At 37.6% G+C, this 16,126-nt stretch overlaps 1 protein-coding gene across 2 annotated transcripts in view; it reads left to right on the top strand.

Moving 5' to 3' along the window:
* Positions 1–15,873, top strand: part of RSF1 (remodeling and spacing factor 1) — a 157,999-nt gene extending 142,126 nt beyond the window's left edge. The window contains exons 14-16 of one of the 2 annotated variants that reach the window (XM_015115269.3): positions 736–956; positions 3,781–3,969; positions 8,362–15,873. In XM_015115269.3, the coding sequence (XP_014970755.3) occupies positions 736–956; positions 3,781–3,969; positions 8,362–8,936 (985 nt within the window). In that variant the 3' untranslated portion in view covers positions 8,937–15,873. The remainder of the gene's footprint in view (positions 1–735; positions 957–3,780; positions 3,970–8,361) is intronic. The other variant, XM_077963960.1, reaches the window with a different exon arrangement.
* Positions 15,874–16,126: the final 253 nt, after the last annotated feature.

The following is a 16,126-nucleotide window of genomic DNA, read 5'->3' as shown; positions in this document are numbered from 1 at the left end:
CCCTGCTGGAGATATGGCGAAGTGATAAAAAGAACCAGATTAGGGAGTGTTTTATTAGTCATGCATAAGTGTTTTGACTTATCTTGAAAATTATACAAAACCAGTGAAGGGTTTTAAACACAAAATTAATATGAGATTTATGCTTCAGAAAGATTCATCCTGGCATTCATTTGGAGAATAGATTGAGGGGAAATGAGACCAGATATTAGAGAAACTATTTATGGAGTTGCTTTTGTAGTTTAGGTGAGTATGAAAAGCTGAAAACAGAAGAGATCAGGTTTGAGAGATTATCTTTTAAGAGGTAGACTCTAGAGAAATTAGTAATTGATTAGATATGATCAATGAAAAGGGGAAAGTTAGGATATATACCACGTTTCTGGTTGGAGTTACTGGATGAGTGATGACGCCAAATACCAGGCCAGGGAACAGAAGAGAGAAGTAGATTGGGAAATAATGAATTTACTTTTGAATATGTTGAATTTAACATGGGGGACATCTCAAGAGGTCAAACCAGTACAGAAATCAACATTAATTCATCTTTACAACCCCTCCTAAGAGGATGGGGGGCAAAACATTTTCCCCATTTTATAAATAGGGCATTTGATACAATTATCTGGATATGTTGCACTATACTTAATGATTCACTGGGCTCACTAGAATTTGAACTTAGTACTCTTAAAAAATGGGTTCACTCTTCTAAATACTATTGTATTTTATCTGATTTCTCTTGGACAGATCTCAAGATGAATTTGTTGTGTCTGATGAAAACCCAGATGAAAGTGAAGAAGATCCACCATCTAATGATGACAGTGACACTGACTTTTGTAGCCGTAGACTGAGGCGACACCCCTCTCGGCCAATGAGGCAGAGCAGGCGTTTGCGAAGAAAGACCCCAAAGAAAAAGTATTCCGATGATGATGAAGAGGAGGAATCTGAGGAGAATAGTAGAGACTCTGGTAAAAATAATCTGTATCCATATGATACCTCAGCTCAACAAATTCTTTTTTTTTTTTTTCTTGTTGCTCATGCTGGAGTGCAATGGCACCATCTCGGCTCACCGCAACCTCTACGTCCCGGGTTCAAGCGATTCTCCTGCCTCAGCTTCCCAAGTAGCTGGGATTACAGGCATGCACACCATGACTGGCTAATTTTGTATTTAGAAATGGAGTTTCTCCATGTTGGCCAGGCTGGTCTCAAACTCCCGACCTCAGGTGATCTGCCCACCTCGGCCTCCCAAAGTGCTGGGATTATAGGCACGAGCCAGCACACTGGCCAGCTCAACAAATTCTTACGACTTCTGGAGTTAAGAGTTCTTAAAATTCTGTTCCTAAGACTTATTTCTGACTAAATTTTTCTCATAGAAAGCACATCTGAGAAAATACGTACAGATTGATATGTTAACTTCATATCAGATGCCTAGTAGGATTGTGATGACTCCTTGGTGTCAAATGTTTCCATGCCTAAACCTTCACCTTCATAGGGTTTCTTGGAAATCATTTTCAATAAACCGTGAACATTTCCATCGATGCCCAGCTGTTGAAGAGAGAAGAATATAAGTTAACTCACATTTAGACCACAGTCAGTGTTGAGTAGTTTTTACAGGTTAACAGTAGTTGGTGTTGTTATAGAGTATGCTTATCCTTATTAAGTGAGTAAATAGAGGCTCAACCACTAAAAGAAATGCGTGCTCATCTTACTGGAGCACGCGTTTACTTACTGGATAGGTGTCATCTTACTGGAGAAGAACTATAGATATGAGTGTCAGACTCTGGCCATCTTTGTGGGGGTTTTTTGGTTTTATTTATCTTCTTTCCTAAACTGTCTAAATAAGTGATGATAATATCATGCCGCTTTATCAGTGATTATTTCTTAAGAACAAGGACATTTTCTTACATAACCACAGTGCAGTTACCAAATTCAGATATTTTAACATTGATATAATGCAATTACCTAATTAACAGTACACATTCAAATTTTTATCAAGTATCTCTGTATTATTCTTTATATCTTTTTATTTTCCTAACCCAGGATCCATTCCAGGGCTACGTGTTTATTCACATCTCTTTAGTCTCTATTAATCTGGAATGTTCCTCAAATTTTGTCTCATCGATCTTGATATTTTTAAAGAGTACATACTAGTTGTTTTGTAAGATGTTTCTCAGTTTGGATTTCTTTTGTTTCCTTGTAATAAGATTCAGATTACGCATTTATAGCAGGAATAGCACAGAGAATGTTGCATCTTCTGAGTCTCTTTATTATTTTTCCTTATAATTAATAAGTAATTTGTGGGAATTTGAGACTATTTAAATATCCTGTTCCTTATATTTCACCTACTAGTTTTAGTTTCTGTGGATAATTCTAACTCTGTCATGTCTGTTATATTTATTTATTGTTGTTTTGTAAGAAAGAACATTTCCCTTCTCCTCCGTATGTTTATTTATTTATGTCAATGTATACTCATGGATTCTTATTCTGATCAGTGGATATACTACATTCCCATCACTATTTAGGCTCCATTTGTCTGAAATTTGGCCAATGAGAACCACTTCGACCTATTGGCAAGCTATTTTGAAATGTTTGAAATCCATGAAAGAATAACAAGCTTGAATGTAGTACTTTGGTGGAATTTAACATTCTGAAAAACAGCGGTGACATAATGCAATAGCCTCACTCTGGTTTATTGATCAGAGATGACAAGAACAATGCTATTTAGCAGTGCTTTGCAAGTTTAGGTCTGTGTACTTTATTTAGCAGATTTGTATTCTTTATGGAGAAAAGTCAAAAATCTAACTTGAGTTCTATATTTATGTAGAACAGATTCATGAGTTTTCTTTGGTTAGAGGGCTTAACCTCTGCAATACATTATGACTATAGCCACATGTAGAACAGCAGATTATCAGGAGGCAGATTTGTGGTAGCCGTCTACCAAGAAGAGCAGTCATGGCAACTGTGTACCTGACCAGGTAGCTGTAGGTCAGTTGCAATAAGGACTATTTCTAAAAATATATAAAACATTTAGGCCGGGCGCGGTGGCTCACACCTGTAATCCCAGCAATTTGGGAGGCCGAGGCAGGCAGACCACTTGAGGTCAGGAGTTCAAGACCAGCCTGGCCAACATGGCAAAACCCCATCTCTACTAAAAATATAAAAATTAGCTGGGTGTGGTAGTGGGTACCTGTAGTCCCAGCTACTTGGGAGGCTGAGGCAGGAGAATTGCTTGAACCTGGGAGGTGGAGGTTGCAGTGAGCCAAGATCACGCCACTACACTCTAGCCTGGGCGACATAGTGAGACTCTGTCTCAAAAACAAACAAAAAAGGATAAAACATTTTCTAATCTTGAGGATTCACTGCTAAGAGTATACATTGTGAGGTTTGGCATTAAAAACCCCCACAGATTGACTCATTCTTTTTTTTTTTTTTTTTTTTTTTTTAAGTGAGACTTAAAGGCCAGGCATGTTATAATCTCAACGCTTTGGTAGGTAGCCAGGCGTAGTAGTGCGTGCCTGTGATCCTAGCTCTAGCTACTGGGGCGGCTGAGGCCAGAGGCTCTCTTGAGCCCGGGAGGTTGAAGCTGTAGTCAGCTGCGTTCATGCCACTGCACTCCAGCCTGTGTGACAGTGAGATACTCTCTCAAATAAAATGAGACTTACAAAAGACTGTTCACTTAAAAATATTTATGACTGAACTCTGCTTAGTAGCTTTTCATTTTTATAACCTAAGCTACATTTCTACTTAATAGACTTAAATTTTGTACTTTCTTCTTCCTTTTTTTTTAAATAGAAAGTGACTTCAGTGATGATTTTAGTGATGATTTTGTAGAAACTCGGCGAAGGCGGTCAAGGAGAAATCAGAAAAGACAAATTAACTACAAAGAAGACTCGGAAAGTGACGGTTCCCAGAAGAGTTTACGACGTGGTAAAGAAATAAGGCGAGTTCACAAGCGAAGACTTTCCAGCTCAGAGAGTGAAGGTAAGGCACAGGTCTCCTACGTGTAGAAGTTTGGACAAGGCAAAATAGACATTATAAAGTGAACTCAGGATTGTGATTCTGTACCATTCTTTAAAATTCATGTAACCAGGCCAGGTGTGGTGGCTTATGCCTGTAATCCCAGCAGTTTGGTAGGCCAGGGCAGGCAAGTCTCTTGAGGCCAGGAGCTCAAGACCAGCCTGTCCAACATGGTGAGACCTTGTCTCTACTAAAAATTAAAAAATTAGCCTGTGTGGTGATTTGCATCTGTAATCTTAGCTACTCAGGAGATTGAGGCAGGAGAACTGCTTGAACCTGGGAGGCAGAGGTTGCAGTGAGCCAAGATCGCACCACTGCATTCCACCCTGGGTGACAGAGCAAGACTGTGTCTCAAAAGAAAAAAAATTCATATAACCAATAGTATCTTTGAGATAAAACCTATAATTTTGTGCATATTATAGTTTAAATAAAGGATACTTGATAAGAGGCTAATTTTTAAGATCTCCATTGTAGTTAAAATTTTCATTGAAACTAGAAGAATCTCAGAAAATTGTGATCTGATCAAAATTTATTCTGCTTCTTTTTTTTACTCCCTTATTCATGGCCCTCATTTTGAAATAACCTCTTATGTCCTCAATAGCTGAAAGGTTTCAAATAAAAGTGCCTACTGTCTTTTTCCGCCTTTACTATGATTTCCATTGGAAACTGTTTTATTTCCTGATAGCTATAGCTGTGCCCCCTACCAGTAGTACAAGACAAGCTCTAAAATATGAATTTCTGACATCCATTTAGTCTTTTTTATTTTATTATTTATTTTATATATATATATATATTTTTTTTTTTTTTTTTTTTTTTTGAGACAGAGTCTCAAAAAAACCTCCCAATAGCTAGGATTTTAGGCATGCGCCACCACGCCTGGCTAATTTTTGTATTTTTAGTAGAGACGGGGTTTCACCATGTCGACCAGGCTAGTCTCAAACTCCTGACCTCAGGTAATCCGCCCGCCTCGGCCTCCCAAAGTGCTGCGATTACAGGCCTGAGCCACCGCACCCAGCTTTATGGCCTGTTTTGAAGATTGTTTTGCTTTCATAGATTAAACATGAATTTAAGTTTGAGCCCAAGACAAAAGAGAAAGGGGAAAAAAATGTTTGGATGTGAAATGCTAAAGAAGGGAGGTGAACATCTTTTTTGAATGTGTACTTACCTTCATGTGTCACAGAGACAAACATAAATGCATTAGTTAAGCCGTTAAATATGAATATTTATTAAACTAGGCCCTGTTCCAAGCACTGGCATATAACAGCAGACAAAATAGTTCTTATGAAACTCTTATTTTAGTTGGGAAGAAAGCGACAATAAACAAGATAGATAAGTAGAATATATGATATATTAGAGATGAGTGCTGTGGAAAAAAATAAAGGAGAAAAGGGGGTTGGGAAAGTAGTTGAATTTCAGATAATATACTCAGGAAAATCCTCACTAAGAAAACATTTGAGTGAAGACCTGAAAGAAATGTTGTGTGTGAGTCATGCAGTTATCTAAAAGAAGAATGGTACAGGCAGATGGAACAATAAGTATGAAGTCCTTGAGATATGTTTGTGCTTGTCATGTTCAGCAAACAGAAGGGAGTGCAGGGTTGTTGGAGCAGAGTGAGTGAAGGCAAACATAATGAGATGAAGCAAAGAGGTCAGTGGGGACCAGTCAGCAAACAACAGCCCACCTGCTTACATAAATAAAAAAGCAAGGTTTTGTTTTTGTTTTTGAAACAGAGGCTCACCCTGGCTGGCGTTCAGTGGCATAATCACAGCTCACCATAGCCTCAATCTGCTGTGCTCAAGCAGTCTACCCTCCTCAGCCTCCCAAGTGGCTAGAAGTGGCATAAGCCACCACACTGTGCTAATTTTTAATTTTTTTTTTTAATAGAGATGAGATCTTGCAGTGTTGCCCTGGCTGGCCTTAAACTCCTGGCCTCAAGCGATCCACCCCCCACCTTGGCCCCCCACAGTGTTAGGATTACAGGTGTAAGCCACTGCACCCTACCCTGTAATACAATTTTTATTGGAAGACTACCATGCCCGCTTGTTTACATATTGTCTATTGCCTGCTTTCTCAAAAAGCTGAGTTGTTGTGACTGAGAGTATAGGGCCTGCCTCTTATATAAAAGATGTGCTAATCTCTGATGATAAATAGTGCCATGCAGTTTAACTTTCTGCAGTGATTATATATGTGCTGATGGTTACAATAGCTGCTAGCCTTCATATGGCTTGAGCACTTGAAATGCGGCTAGAGTGACCATGGAACTGAATTTTAATTTTTATTTAATTTTAACTAATTTAAATTTAAAATAACCACATGTGACTAGTGTTTACCATATTAGGTAACACAGAGTAGGGTATTGTATGGACTTTGGATTTTTATTTCGTGTGAGGTGAGAAACATTTGGGCCAAAGCACAGATGAGTATTGAGAAGCAGATGAGGAGGAAGAGGAAGAGGAAAGCAAACCATCCCACATTTTGAGCAAAGGAGTGATGTGATCTGACTTAGGTTTTAATTTGCTGTGGTAGCTGTGTTATGAATAGATTGAAGGGGGCCAGGGCAGAAGCTAGAAGACCCATTGGGAAGTTATTGTAATAGTCCAGGTGAGAGATGATGGAGGGTAGAACTGGGTCAGTAGCAGTAAAGAGGCAAAAGCAGTCACATTAGGGGTATGTTTTAAAGTGAGACCGAAAGGATTTACTGTTGGGTTGGGTGAGAGAAAGAAAATAATCAAGGATGACTGAGAAATTGGAGGAGCAATTGTGAAAAACTAAGATGGTAGAGACCACAGTGCTGCAGGATTAAGGAGAAAATTTAGGAGCCCAGTTTGAGACACGTCATTTGAAATGCCTGCTTAGAGATACCCAAGCCTAGATGTCAAGTAGGCAGTTTGATACACTAGTCTGGAATTCAGTGGTTGCCTAAAATAAATATGAAAGCCGTTAGCATATAGATGGCATGCCAAGTTGTGAGACTAGGTGAGCTCTTCTAAAATGGAAGTAGAGTCATCTTCAGTATCCATTGGGGATTGGTTTCAGGATCCCCGCAGATACCAAAATCCTTGGATTTATAAGTCCCTCATATAAAATGGTGTCATATTTGCATATAACCTACCCATATCCTCCATATACTTTAATCTCTAGAATATTTAAAATACCTGATACAATGTAAATGCTATATAATTGTTATACTGTATTGTTTAGTGAATGACAAGAAAAAAGTCTATGTATGTTCAGTTCAGACACTACCATCTATTTTTTTCCTGAATATTTTCCATCTGCAGTTGGTTAAATTCATGGATAGGGAGGCCCAACTGTATAGACAAAGAAGAGAAGACAATTAAGACTACCAAGGGTGTCTGATAACTAAGATGAGAATTGGCACAGTGTTTAAGATGTACAGAGTTGGGTGTCCAGTTTAAATCTTTCCTTATCAGCATGTTGACATGATAACCTAATTTGTGTACTAGTGGGAAGGAGTTTCTTAGTTTGTAACTAACCTATCTTCATTTAATTCAAGCATTATCAGACATCTTCCCCAAGAAATTTGCTGTTGGCCAGGCACAGTGGCTCACGCCTGTAATCCCAGCACTTTGGGAGGCCAAGGTGGGCAGATCACTTGAGGCCAGGAGTTCGAGACCAGTCTGGCCAACATGGTGAAACCCCGTCTCTACTAAAAATGTAAAGAAATTAGCTGGGTGTGGCAGCACATACGCCTGTAATCACAGCTCCTCGGGAGGCTGAGGCAGGAGAATTGCTGGAACCTGGGAGGCAGAGGTTGCAGTCAGCCGAGTTTGCGCCACTATGCTCCAGCCTGGGAGACAGAGTGAGACTCCGTCTCAAAAAATAAAGTAGACCAGGTGCGGTGGCTCACGCCTGTAATCCCAGTACTTTGGGAAGCCAAGGCAGATGGATCACAAAGTCAGGAGTTCGAGACCAGCCTGGCTAACATAGTGAAACCCCGTCTCTACTAAAAATACAAAAAGTTAGCCTGGTGTGGTGGCAGGCACCTGTAATCCCAGCTACTCGGGAGGCTGAGGCAGGAGAATGGCTTGAACCCGGGAGGTGGAGGTTGCAGTGAGCCAAGATCACACCATTGTACTCTAGCCTGGGTGACAGTGTGAGACTTGGTCTCAAAAAAAAAAGAAAATATTCTCTAAAATCATAAATAAAGTATACCATGAATTATATTGGGCACTGTTATGGGGCTGAGGAGAGAAATCAGGCCAATTATTGAAAGGACATTTTTATGTACAAGCAATTCTGAAAGCAGGACGTGGTGAATATGGGGAGGAAAAGGAGAATTAAATTCGTTTATGGTTACCCATGCCAATGGCTTAAATGTGCTGTTTATTCTAGAGAGCTATTTGTCCAAGAACTCTGAAGATGACGAGCTAGCTAAAGAATCAAAGCGGTCAGTTCGAAAGCGGGGCCGAAGCACAGATGAGTATTCAGAAGCAGATGAGGAGGAGGAGGAAGAGGAAGGCAAACCATCCCGCAAACGGCTACACCGGATTGAGACGGATGAGGAGGAGAGTTGTGACAATGCTCATGGAGATGCAAATCAGCCTGCCCATGACAGCCAGCCTAGGGTCCTGCCCTCAGAACAAGAGAGCACCAAGAAGCCCTACCGGATAGAAAGTGATGAGGAAGAGGACTTTGAAAATGTAGGCAAAGTGGGGAGCCCATTGGACTATAGCTTAGTGGACTTACCTTCAACCAATGGACAGAGTCCTGGCAAAGCCATTGAGAACTTGATTGGCAAGCCTACTGAGAAGTCTCAGACCCCCAAGGACAACAGCACAGCCAGTGCAAGCCTCGCCTCCAATGGGACAAGTGGTGGGCAGGAGGCAGGAGCACCAGAAGAGGAGGAAGATGAGCTTTTGAGAGTGACTGACCTTGTTGATTACGTCTGTAACAGTGAACAGTTATAAGACTTTTTTTCCATTTTTGTGCTAATTTATTCCACGGTAGCTCTCACACCAGCGGGCCAGTTATTAAAAGCTGTTTAATTTTTCCTAGAAAACTCCACTACAGAATGACTTTTTAGAAGAAAAATTTCAACAAATCCTGAAGTCTTTCTGTGAAGTGACCAGTTTTGAACTTTGAAGACAAATAATTGCTGTAAATTCCTTTTGATTTTCTTTTTCCAGGTTCATGGTCCTTGGTAATTTCATTCATGGAAAAAAATCTTATTATAATAACAACAAAGATTTGTATATTTTTGACTTTATATTTCCTGAGCTCTCCTGACTTTGTGAAAAAGGGTGGATGAGAATGCATTCCGAATCTGTGAGGGCCCAAAACAGAATTTAGGGGTGGGAGAAAGCACTTGTGCTTTAGCTTTTTCATATTAAATATATATTATATTTAAACATTCATGGCATAGATGATGATTTACAGACAATTTAAAAGTTTAAGTCTGTACTGTTACAGTTTGAGAATTGTAGATAACATCATAAGTCATTTAGTAACAGGCTTTGTGAAATCAACTTGTTTACTATTGGAGATAACCACACTTAATAAAGAAGAGACAGTGAAAGTACCATCATAATTAACCTAAATTTCTGTTATAGCAGAGTTTCTTGTTTTAAAAAAATAAAATCATCTGAAAAGCATTTGTACAGTAAAATGTATAATGAAGCTTTGCCAACCAGACTGTGCTAGCAACACATTTTTTTAAATAGCTTTATGCAGTGGTAATAAGGTGGCCTCAAATATATTATGTCTGATGGAGGGTTATTAGCGAAATGGATGTGGTCTTTGTTAAGGCCTGGGTGGATCGTAAACTTTGCCAATAGTATAACTCTTGTCTTCTGGCCACTTGATGTTTAAATATCTGAAATATCATTTTGAAAAAAATACATCTATATATAACATACATGAAGAGATGCTAAGCTGACAGTGATATTTTAGCACATTTGAAGACTGGGAAGAGATTTTCAGGTGAATTTTAACTGGTCTATTCTTGCCCTTAGTATCTACTTCAAATTGAAGTCTACAAACAAAGCAGTTCCTTTGGGAGGTTTTTAGTTTGAGTTTTAGCATGTGTGCGTATGTGTGTGTGTGCGTGTGCGTATGTGTGTGTGTTGGAATTTCCTATCTGCCTGGATATATTAGCAGAGTTTGAATGTAGTTTTGGCCTTTGGCCGTTAGACTTCTATTAAAATTCATTAATAGTCATACAACCAACATAGAGTTGAATGAGAACTGCCGATGTAATTAATAGGCATGACATCCATTTCAAACATCTCAACACTTTAAAGAAAAGCCCTTTATTTAAAAAAAGAAAGGGTTTTTAACTAAATACCTAACATGTAATTGACACTAAAATATGAACTTTGTCTTATTTAGTTTCTGTTATAGCTGTAAAACTTCAGGCAGAGCCATAACATTGTACAGAGTGTAGCACTTGTGATTAAACCTAGCCTGTTAAATCCTGAAACCTTCAACCATTACTTCTGTGAATACTTTTGCCCTGGGATTTGGGTTTTTCTGTTCCAGTGTTGTGTCTGTTGCCGGCAATGGACACACCATATCTGCTGCTGGCCCAAGGAACGTCATTAATTTTTCTTTCCAAATTAAATATTATGTGCTAGTCAGTATATAGTAAAGCACTTCTCTTTTTTATTACTAAAAAGCTGGCATTAGATTTGCATTATAAATACCTCTCTAGGAACTTTATACTCCTTTTCCTTCTTCAACAGGTATTGCCCTTAAATCTTATCTTTTGGCCTTGAAAGTTTATAGCTGTTGTTTTTCAGTTGTTTGTTGTTTTGTTTTGTTTCACTTTAGTTCTGTAGTACCTGCCCATTAATATTTTTGCTTTGATTCTAGCAATGTGTATGTATCTGTAAAAAAATAAAATAATGAAAGCAGCCTAAAAATAGGATGCACCAATAGCGTGTGGTTCCAAGTAAGTTGTGATTTTTATTTTGAGACAGTGTTCCACTGGAAGGGAAGGAAGGGCTTACATTCACAGACGGTAAAGCAGGACTGTGGAAGGAGCTGCATTCACTTACAGTCTCCTTTCCAGCTAGGTTTGTTTTATTTATTTGCAAGTCAGCTAAGAATTAACCTTTTAAACTATCTAAAACAGGCCAGCAATATAAAGATTTCTACCAGTGCAAGGTAAGTGGTTTGAATGTACAGGTGCCCTTTCCTGCCACCCAGTCTCACCCCACCATTTTAGTCCTGCAACTGGGTAAAGCCACTATTGTGTGGAAACTCTCCCATGTGCCCTGTCTCTACCTCTGGACACACCAGCTCCTCCTTCCACCTATTAGTTCTATTCCTCAGTTAAGCCAGTGATCAGAAGTAGTATTAAATGGGTAGATAATTTTAACAGGATGCCTAATGTGAAATAAGGAGTTATTTTTACTCTTCTTCTATAGAAAGCCTAAGGTAATTTTTACCATCGCAAAGGCTGAGTATTCCATTTAGCAAAAGTCCCACTGACATGGGTTTGGAGACCACTTGTGCTGCCTGATGTTTACCAAACTTGAGTAAATGTTTGTCAACTTGATAGTGAATGTACCCCTTCTCACCTTATATTTTGATTAAATCAATTAACTATAGGTCATCTACCAAGAATGTAATCCAAACAGTTGATAAAACATTATTATGCAGATTGATTATTGATTATTAAATTTTGAGCAGTGCAAAAACAGTTCTGCTGCTTGGAGTTCAAATTCAGTCCCTCAAAGAGTTTATGATCACTGAAGTACACTCTGAAGGTATCCTGAAGAAGTTAAAAAAAAAATTTAGAAAACGAAATGTTCTGTATACAAAGACAATACAGTCCCTACGAACTGCAGAAAGTATAGGAAAGCAGTAATTGATCTAGAGTTTAGACAGTCTTGAATCTTTTTTAGAGCACTAACCATGGATTTAGACTCAATAGCTGCTACATAGTAGAGCCCTTTAATAATTTAATCCCCCCTTTTTGAAATACAAGCTGGACTCCCAAACTCTAGACTGTAGCAAATGTATTAAAGGGAGATGTAGATTAATATTCAGTATATTTAGTTTGCAATTTCTGTAAAGGTCTGAAAACTAGTCAGCTTTTCACAAAGCAGAAACTTTGAACTGAAATATATGTGAAAATGACTCAGACTGAAAACATTTTGGTTTTGTACATCAGTGCCGATAAAATAGTGTTTAGTGTAAAGCATTTTCCATCATTGGCACATTACTGCAAAATGATGGCAGAGATATTTTCAAGAATGTACATCAAGTTGTATTTCCTCGACATCCTTTTTTCAATTGTTCAAGGTTACAGATTCAGAGGATAAAGGAGAGTTTCATTTAGAATAAATTCATGTCTACTGGTAATCTATATAAAAGTGACCTGCCCAAGAACCAAAAACTTCAAATGCTAATGAAGCTTTTGAAAATTTTTAAACAAATTAATTTTAAAAGGGTGTTACACATATCCAGTTTTTACTTTTTGGTTGATGAAATGCATCCCATAATATATATTTGAGCAAAGTACATACATTAAGAAAAACATGGACATTTACTTGTTTAACTTAATAGTCAAAATGATGAGGAAATGTTAGCTGTTTTTAAGTGGGATTGATGGAATGTCCTTTGTCACAAGGAATGCCTTTTTAGCTTGTTTGTGGGCATAAGAGATGTTAACCATTCGCTAGTTCTGCCACACAACTGTAAAGAACCTAATGAATCTACAAGTTTAATATTCAGAAAAAGCTAGGAACTCCGCTCTTCACTAACACAGTGGAACAGGTCCATTATTCAAGGTGATGCCTCACAGCTATAGAACAACTATTCAGAGACCTAGAGTTAAATGGTACATGTGTATTTGTTTGTGTGCGCGCACGCACACACTTCAGATAAGTATCAGAAGAAATAAAAATGAATCCATCATTAACTATTGAAAGAAATAAGATGGCTGCATTGCAACAGATATAATTACAAATATCATTTAATTACAGAAAATCTAGGCAACAGTTTCTCCTGATGTTTGACATTCTCAAAATATCCTACTCGTTCTCCAAGAAGCAGAGAATGCCAAGGCTGCATATCTGCTGTAATCTACCTAGCCCTCTTCTGCTTAATATGATGCATTATTGAATCTTCTTAGATTAAAATCCATTCCTATTTTATCTACCTTTCCCAAAGTATGTACCTGTAAACCTACTTTGGAAGTGGCAAGTTAACTGATTTTTTTGTGTCGTTTTTATGCCAATCCTTAAGGTCAAAGCCTTTTGCTATCAATGTATTTAAATTGAGTTGCTATGTGTTCACTTAATTTGTTTTCAAAATACTTTGCTCCAACTTAAATTATCTTTTAACATCTTTTGAGTGCCAAGAATTGCTAAGTAACTGTAATATGTTGAACAGAGTAATTCCCAAGTAAGCAAGGAGGTCATAAGCCAAAATTTAATGAACTTAGTATATAACCACTTTAGATTATACACTCACCACTTTTTGTATTCATTCATGCAAACCCTCCTGGAAGTCAATTAGAATAGGATCCCATTTGTGGACTTTTTTTCCTCCTTTTGGACACCTGAGCACAATTTTTTTTTTCATTTCATATTTATACCACTTTGGAAAATTCATTAAACCCAATTCTGGCACATTGTAATCGTTTCAGTTAATGAAGATGTTATTTTTATTTTAATAACTAAAATATTACTATCCTATACATAAGTTATATGAGAGGGCATAACAATAGATGAGTAGAAATTTATTAAATTTCTTGGATATTTTGAATGAGAAAAAACATTTTTAAAGGAATTTTTTTTCCTTTTTTGTCCAAACCGGTACAAGCTAGAAAGTTTGCTAAGGACTGAATACTTGCCTTGTGCTTTTTGCCACTGGATGATGTAAGTTAAGAATGGAACTGTTAATTCTAAGTATATATTTTCTTGACTTTCATCAGTTTCTAAAGAAATCTAATTTAAGTGTTTTGCGGTTTTATTTGATCTGTATTTATTGAGTTCTGGTCATAGACCAGCAGCTTGCATGTCATGCTTGTGAACAGCCAGAACACAGTTATTCGGGAACTTCATGGCTCAAAACCTTCTGAATCATTTAACTTATTTTGTATGTTGCAAAAAAAAAAAGTTTATTTTGCTTGAGAGTCACCTTTTTTTTTTTAATAACTGTACAGCTTTTAAGGGATGGGAGGTGGGAAAATACCCTAAAATAGGATGTAGATTTTTTACAATTGTGTTTATGCTAGATCATCTACAGGTGCATTATGTAATTAAACCTAAAATTGTTTAAAAATTTGTGCCATGTCTTTTTCATTCTCCTGCCCTTTAGCAGAATTGGTGCATGTCAACTGCTATGTGGACAAGCCTTGAAATTAATAGAGTAACAAGCCCTGTCTCCAAAGCTTTAAGGTCACTGCATGAAAATTGTGCACACAGACACACACACACACACACACACACACACACACACAGATCTAGCTTATATTAGTGAATGGATTTTCAGGATCAGAACAGCTACAGTAGCCCAGATTTGGCTGTTAACAGCATATTCTTATAGGGCATGATTTTTGTAATTCCTAACTAGGGTATTCTCAATGTTAGTCTGGTGTTCTATTCTCTTTCAAAGTAGCTTCTTGATGATGGTATCTGTTGTAGCTTGCCCAAACCTGCCATGAGGTTTTGTGTACACTTCGAAAGGGTATGTCCTATGCTAAGATGGGGGTAGAGCAAGGCTTGATTTTCATCTATTCATATAAAAGAAGGAAAAAACTAGAATTGCTCTATTTGGTTATTCAGTGGACTTAATTCCACAGGAATAGTTGTCTGCTGAAGCGTGGCAGCAAGGGAAGTCAAATTCAAATTTCAGTTCCCTCCTTATTCGCTAAGTATTTTGAAATCTTGTAGAACTTCTGATTCTAGCACAGTCTTTTACATGGCACGTTTTACCATGGTATATTCACAGCTTCGTTTAAATGTCAGTGCTTTTTCCCATGTCGTAATTTTGCCATTCTAATTTCTCACCTTTGTAGTACAAGTGTATTCTTGAAAATAATTAAATTCATCTAAGTGTGTCATAATTTCTGTCAAAGCTATATTCATGTTTTGCCAGCGTCAGTTTTTTGCTGTCCTCATTCAGAAGGGAAGCCTGGGGATCATGAGTTTCCATGTGAAGAATACAAATTCCAGATAAAAATTTGTAAATGGTGTCTTTTAGAATTTTGATTTGAAGTAATAGCTGGAATTCAGGGACTGTCTAATCAGAATGTCTCTTGATTTTCCAGCATGCTTATATGAAATGCTTTATTTTCCTATGCGTTAAAAAATGTATTCCTGGAATAGGTTCTCAGAATGCTTTATTTGGTTTCTAGGAGATGAGATTTAAAGCAGAAGCTCCAAGATTAGCATATAACTCTTGAGGTAATCAGGACCGTGCTGTTAGTCAAATAGAAGCTGGAGTGCTCTCTGTCACATAATATACTGCATGTGTGTGGGGGCGGGGGGGGCAGGGAAGATCAGAAAACTGGAAATGTAATTCTGATAACACACAAAGTAAATTGTGCATTAAAAGTATGGGAATTCTTGGTAGCTTAAAGCTTCAGGGGTTAACTTCAGTGTATGAACACCTAGTGTGTTAGAATTGCAGTGCATAGTTGTTTAAATACAATATTCCTTGTAAGTGACAACCAAAATATGTTGTGGCTGGTGCCAATATTTTTGTTAATGAAATGTTCAGTGTCTCACTACAGTCTGATCAGAACTCTTGGTGTTATAAACCAGGCCTAAAGCCATTTTATAGCTATTGGCCTAATCGTGTAACTTTTTCTTTCAAAATGTTTTATTATAATACTTCTGTCATTTCTTTCACTTAATATGTCAATTGTCATAATAAAAATTTAAATTTGAATTATTTAGCATGATGTGTTTGCAAACTTAGCTTATTTTAAATTTTGTGGCACATGGAATAAATTGTCTGTAGCAGTTCATGATGGTTAAAATTTATCATCCAGGCCTAGATAAATTGTTCTCCCGCTATCTGGAAAGTAAATGTGCAAGTGCATCAGTTTCCCTAAAATAATTTTTAAGGCTATTTGCCAACTAGACAAATATAGATATTAGAAAACTATTATTGATTTCTATCTTTAGCCTCTGGAAAACTA

Source organism: Macaca mulatta, chromosome 14 (genome assembly GCF_049350105.2).
Source record: "Macaca mulatta isolate MMU2019108-1 chromosome 14, T2T-MMU8v2.0, whole genome shotgun sequence".
In the NCBI taxonomy this organism is placed as follows: Eukaryota; Metazoa; Chordata; class Mammalia; order Primates; family Cercopithecidae; genus Macaca; species Macaca mulatta.
The sequence above is the reverse complement of the archived record's forward strand: the minus strand, read 5'-3'. Positions and strand labels throughout refer to the sequence as shown.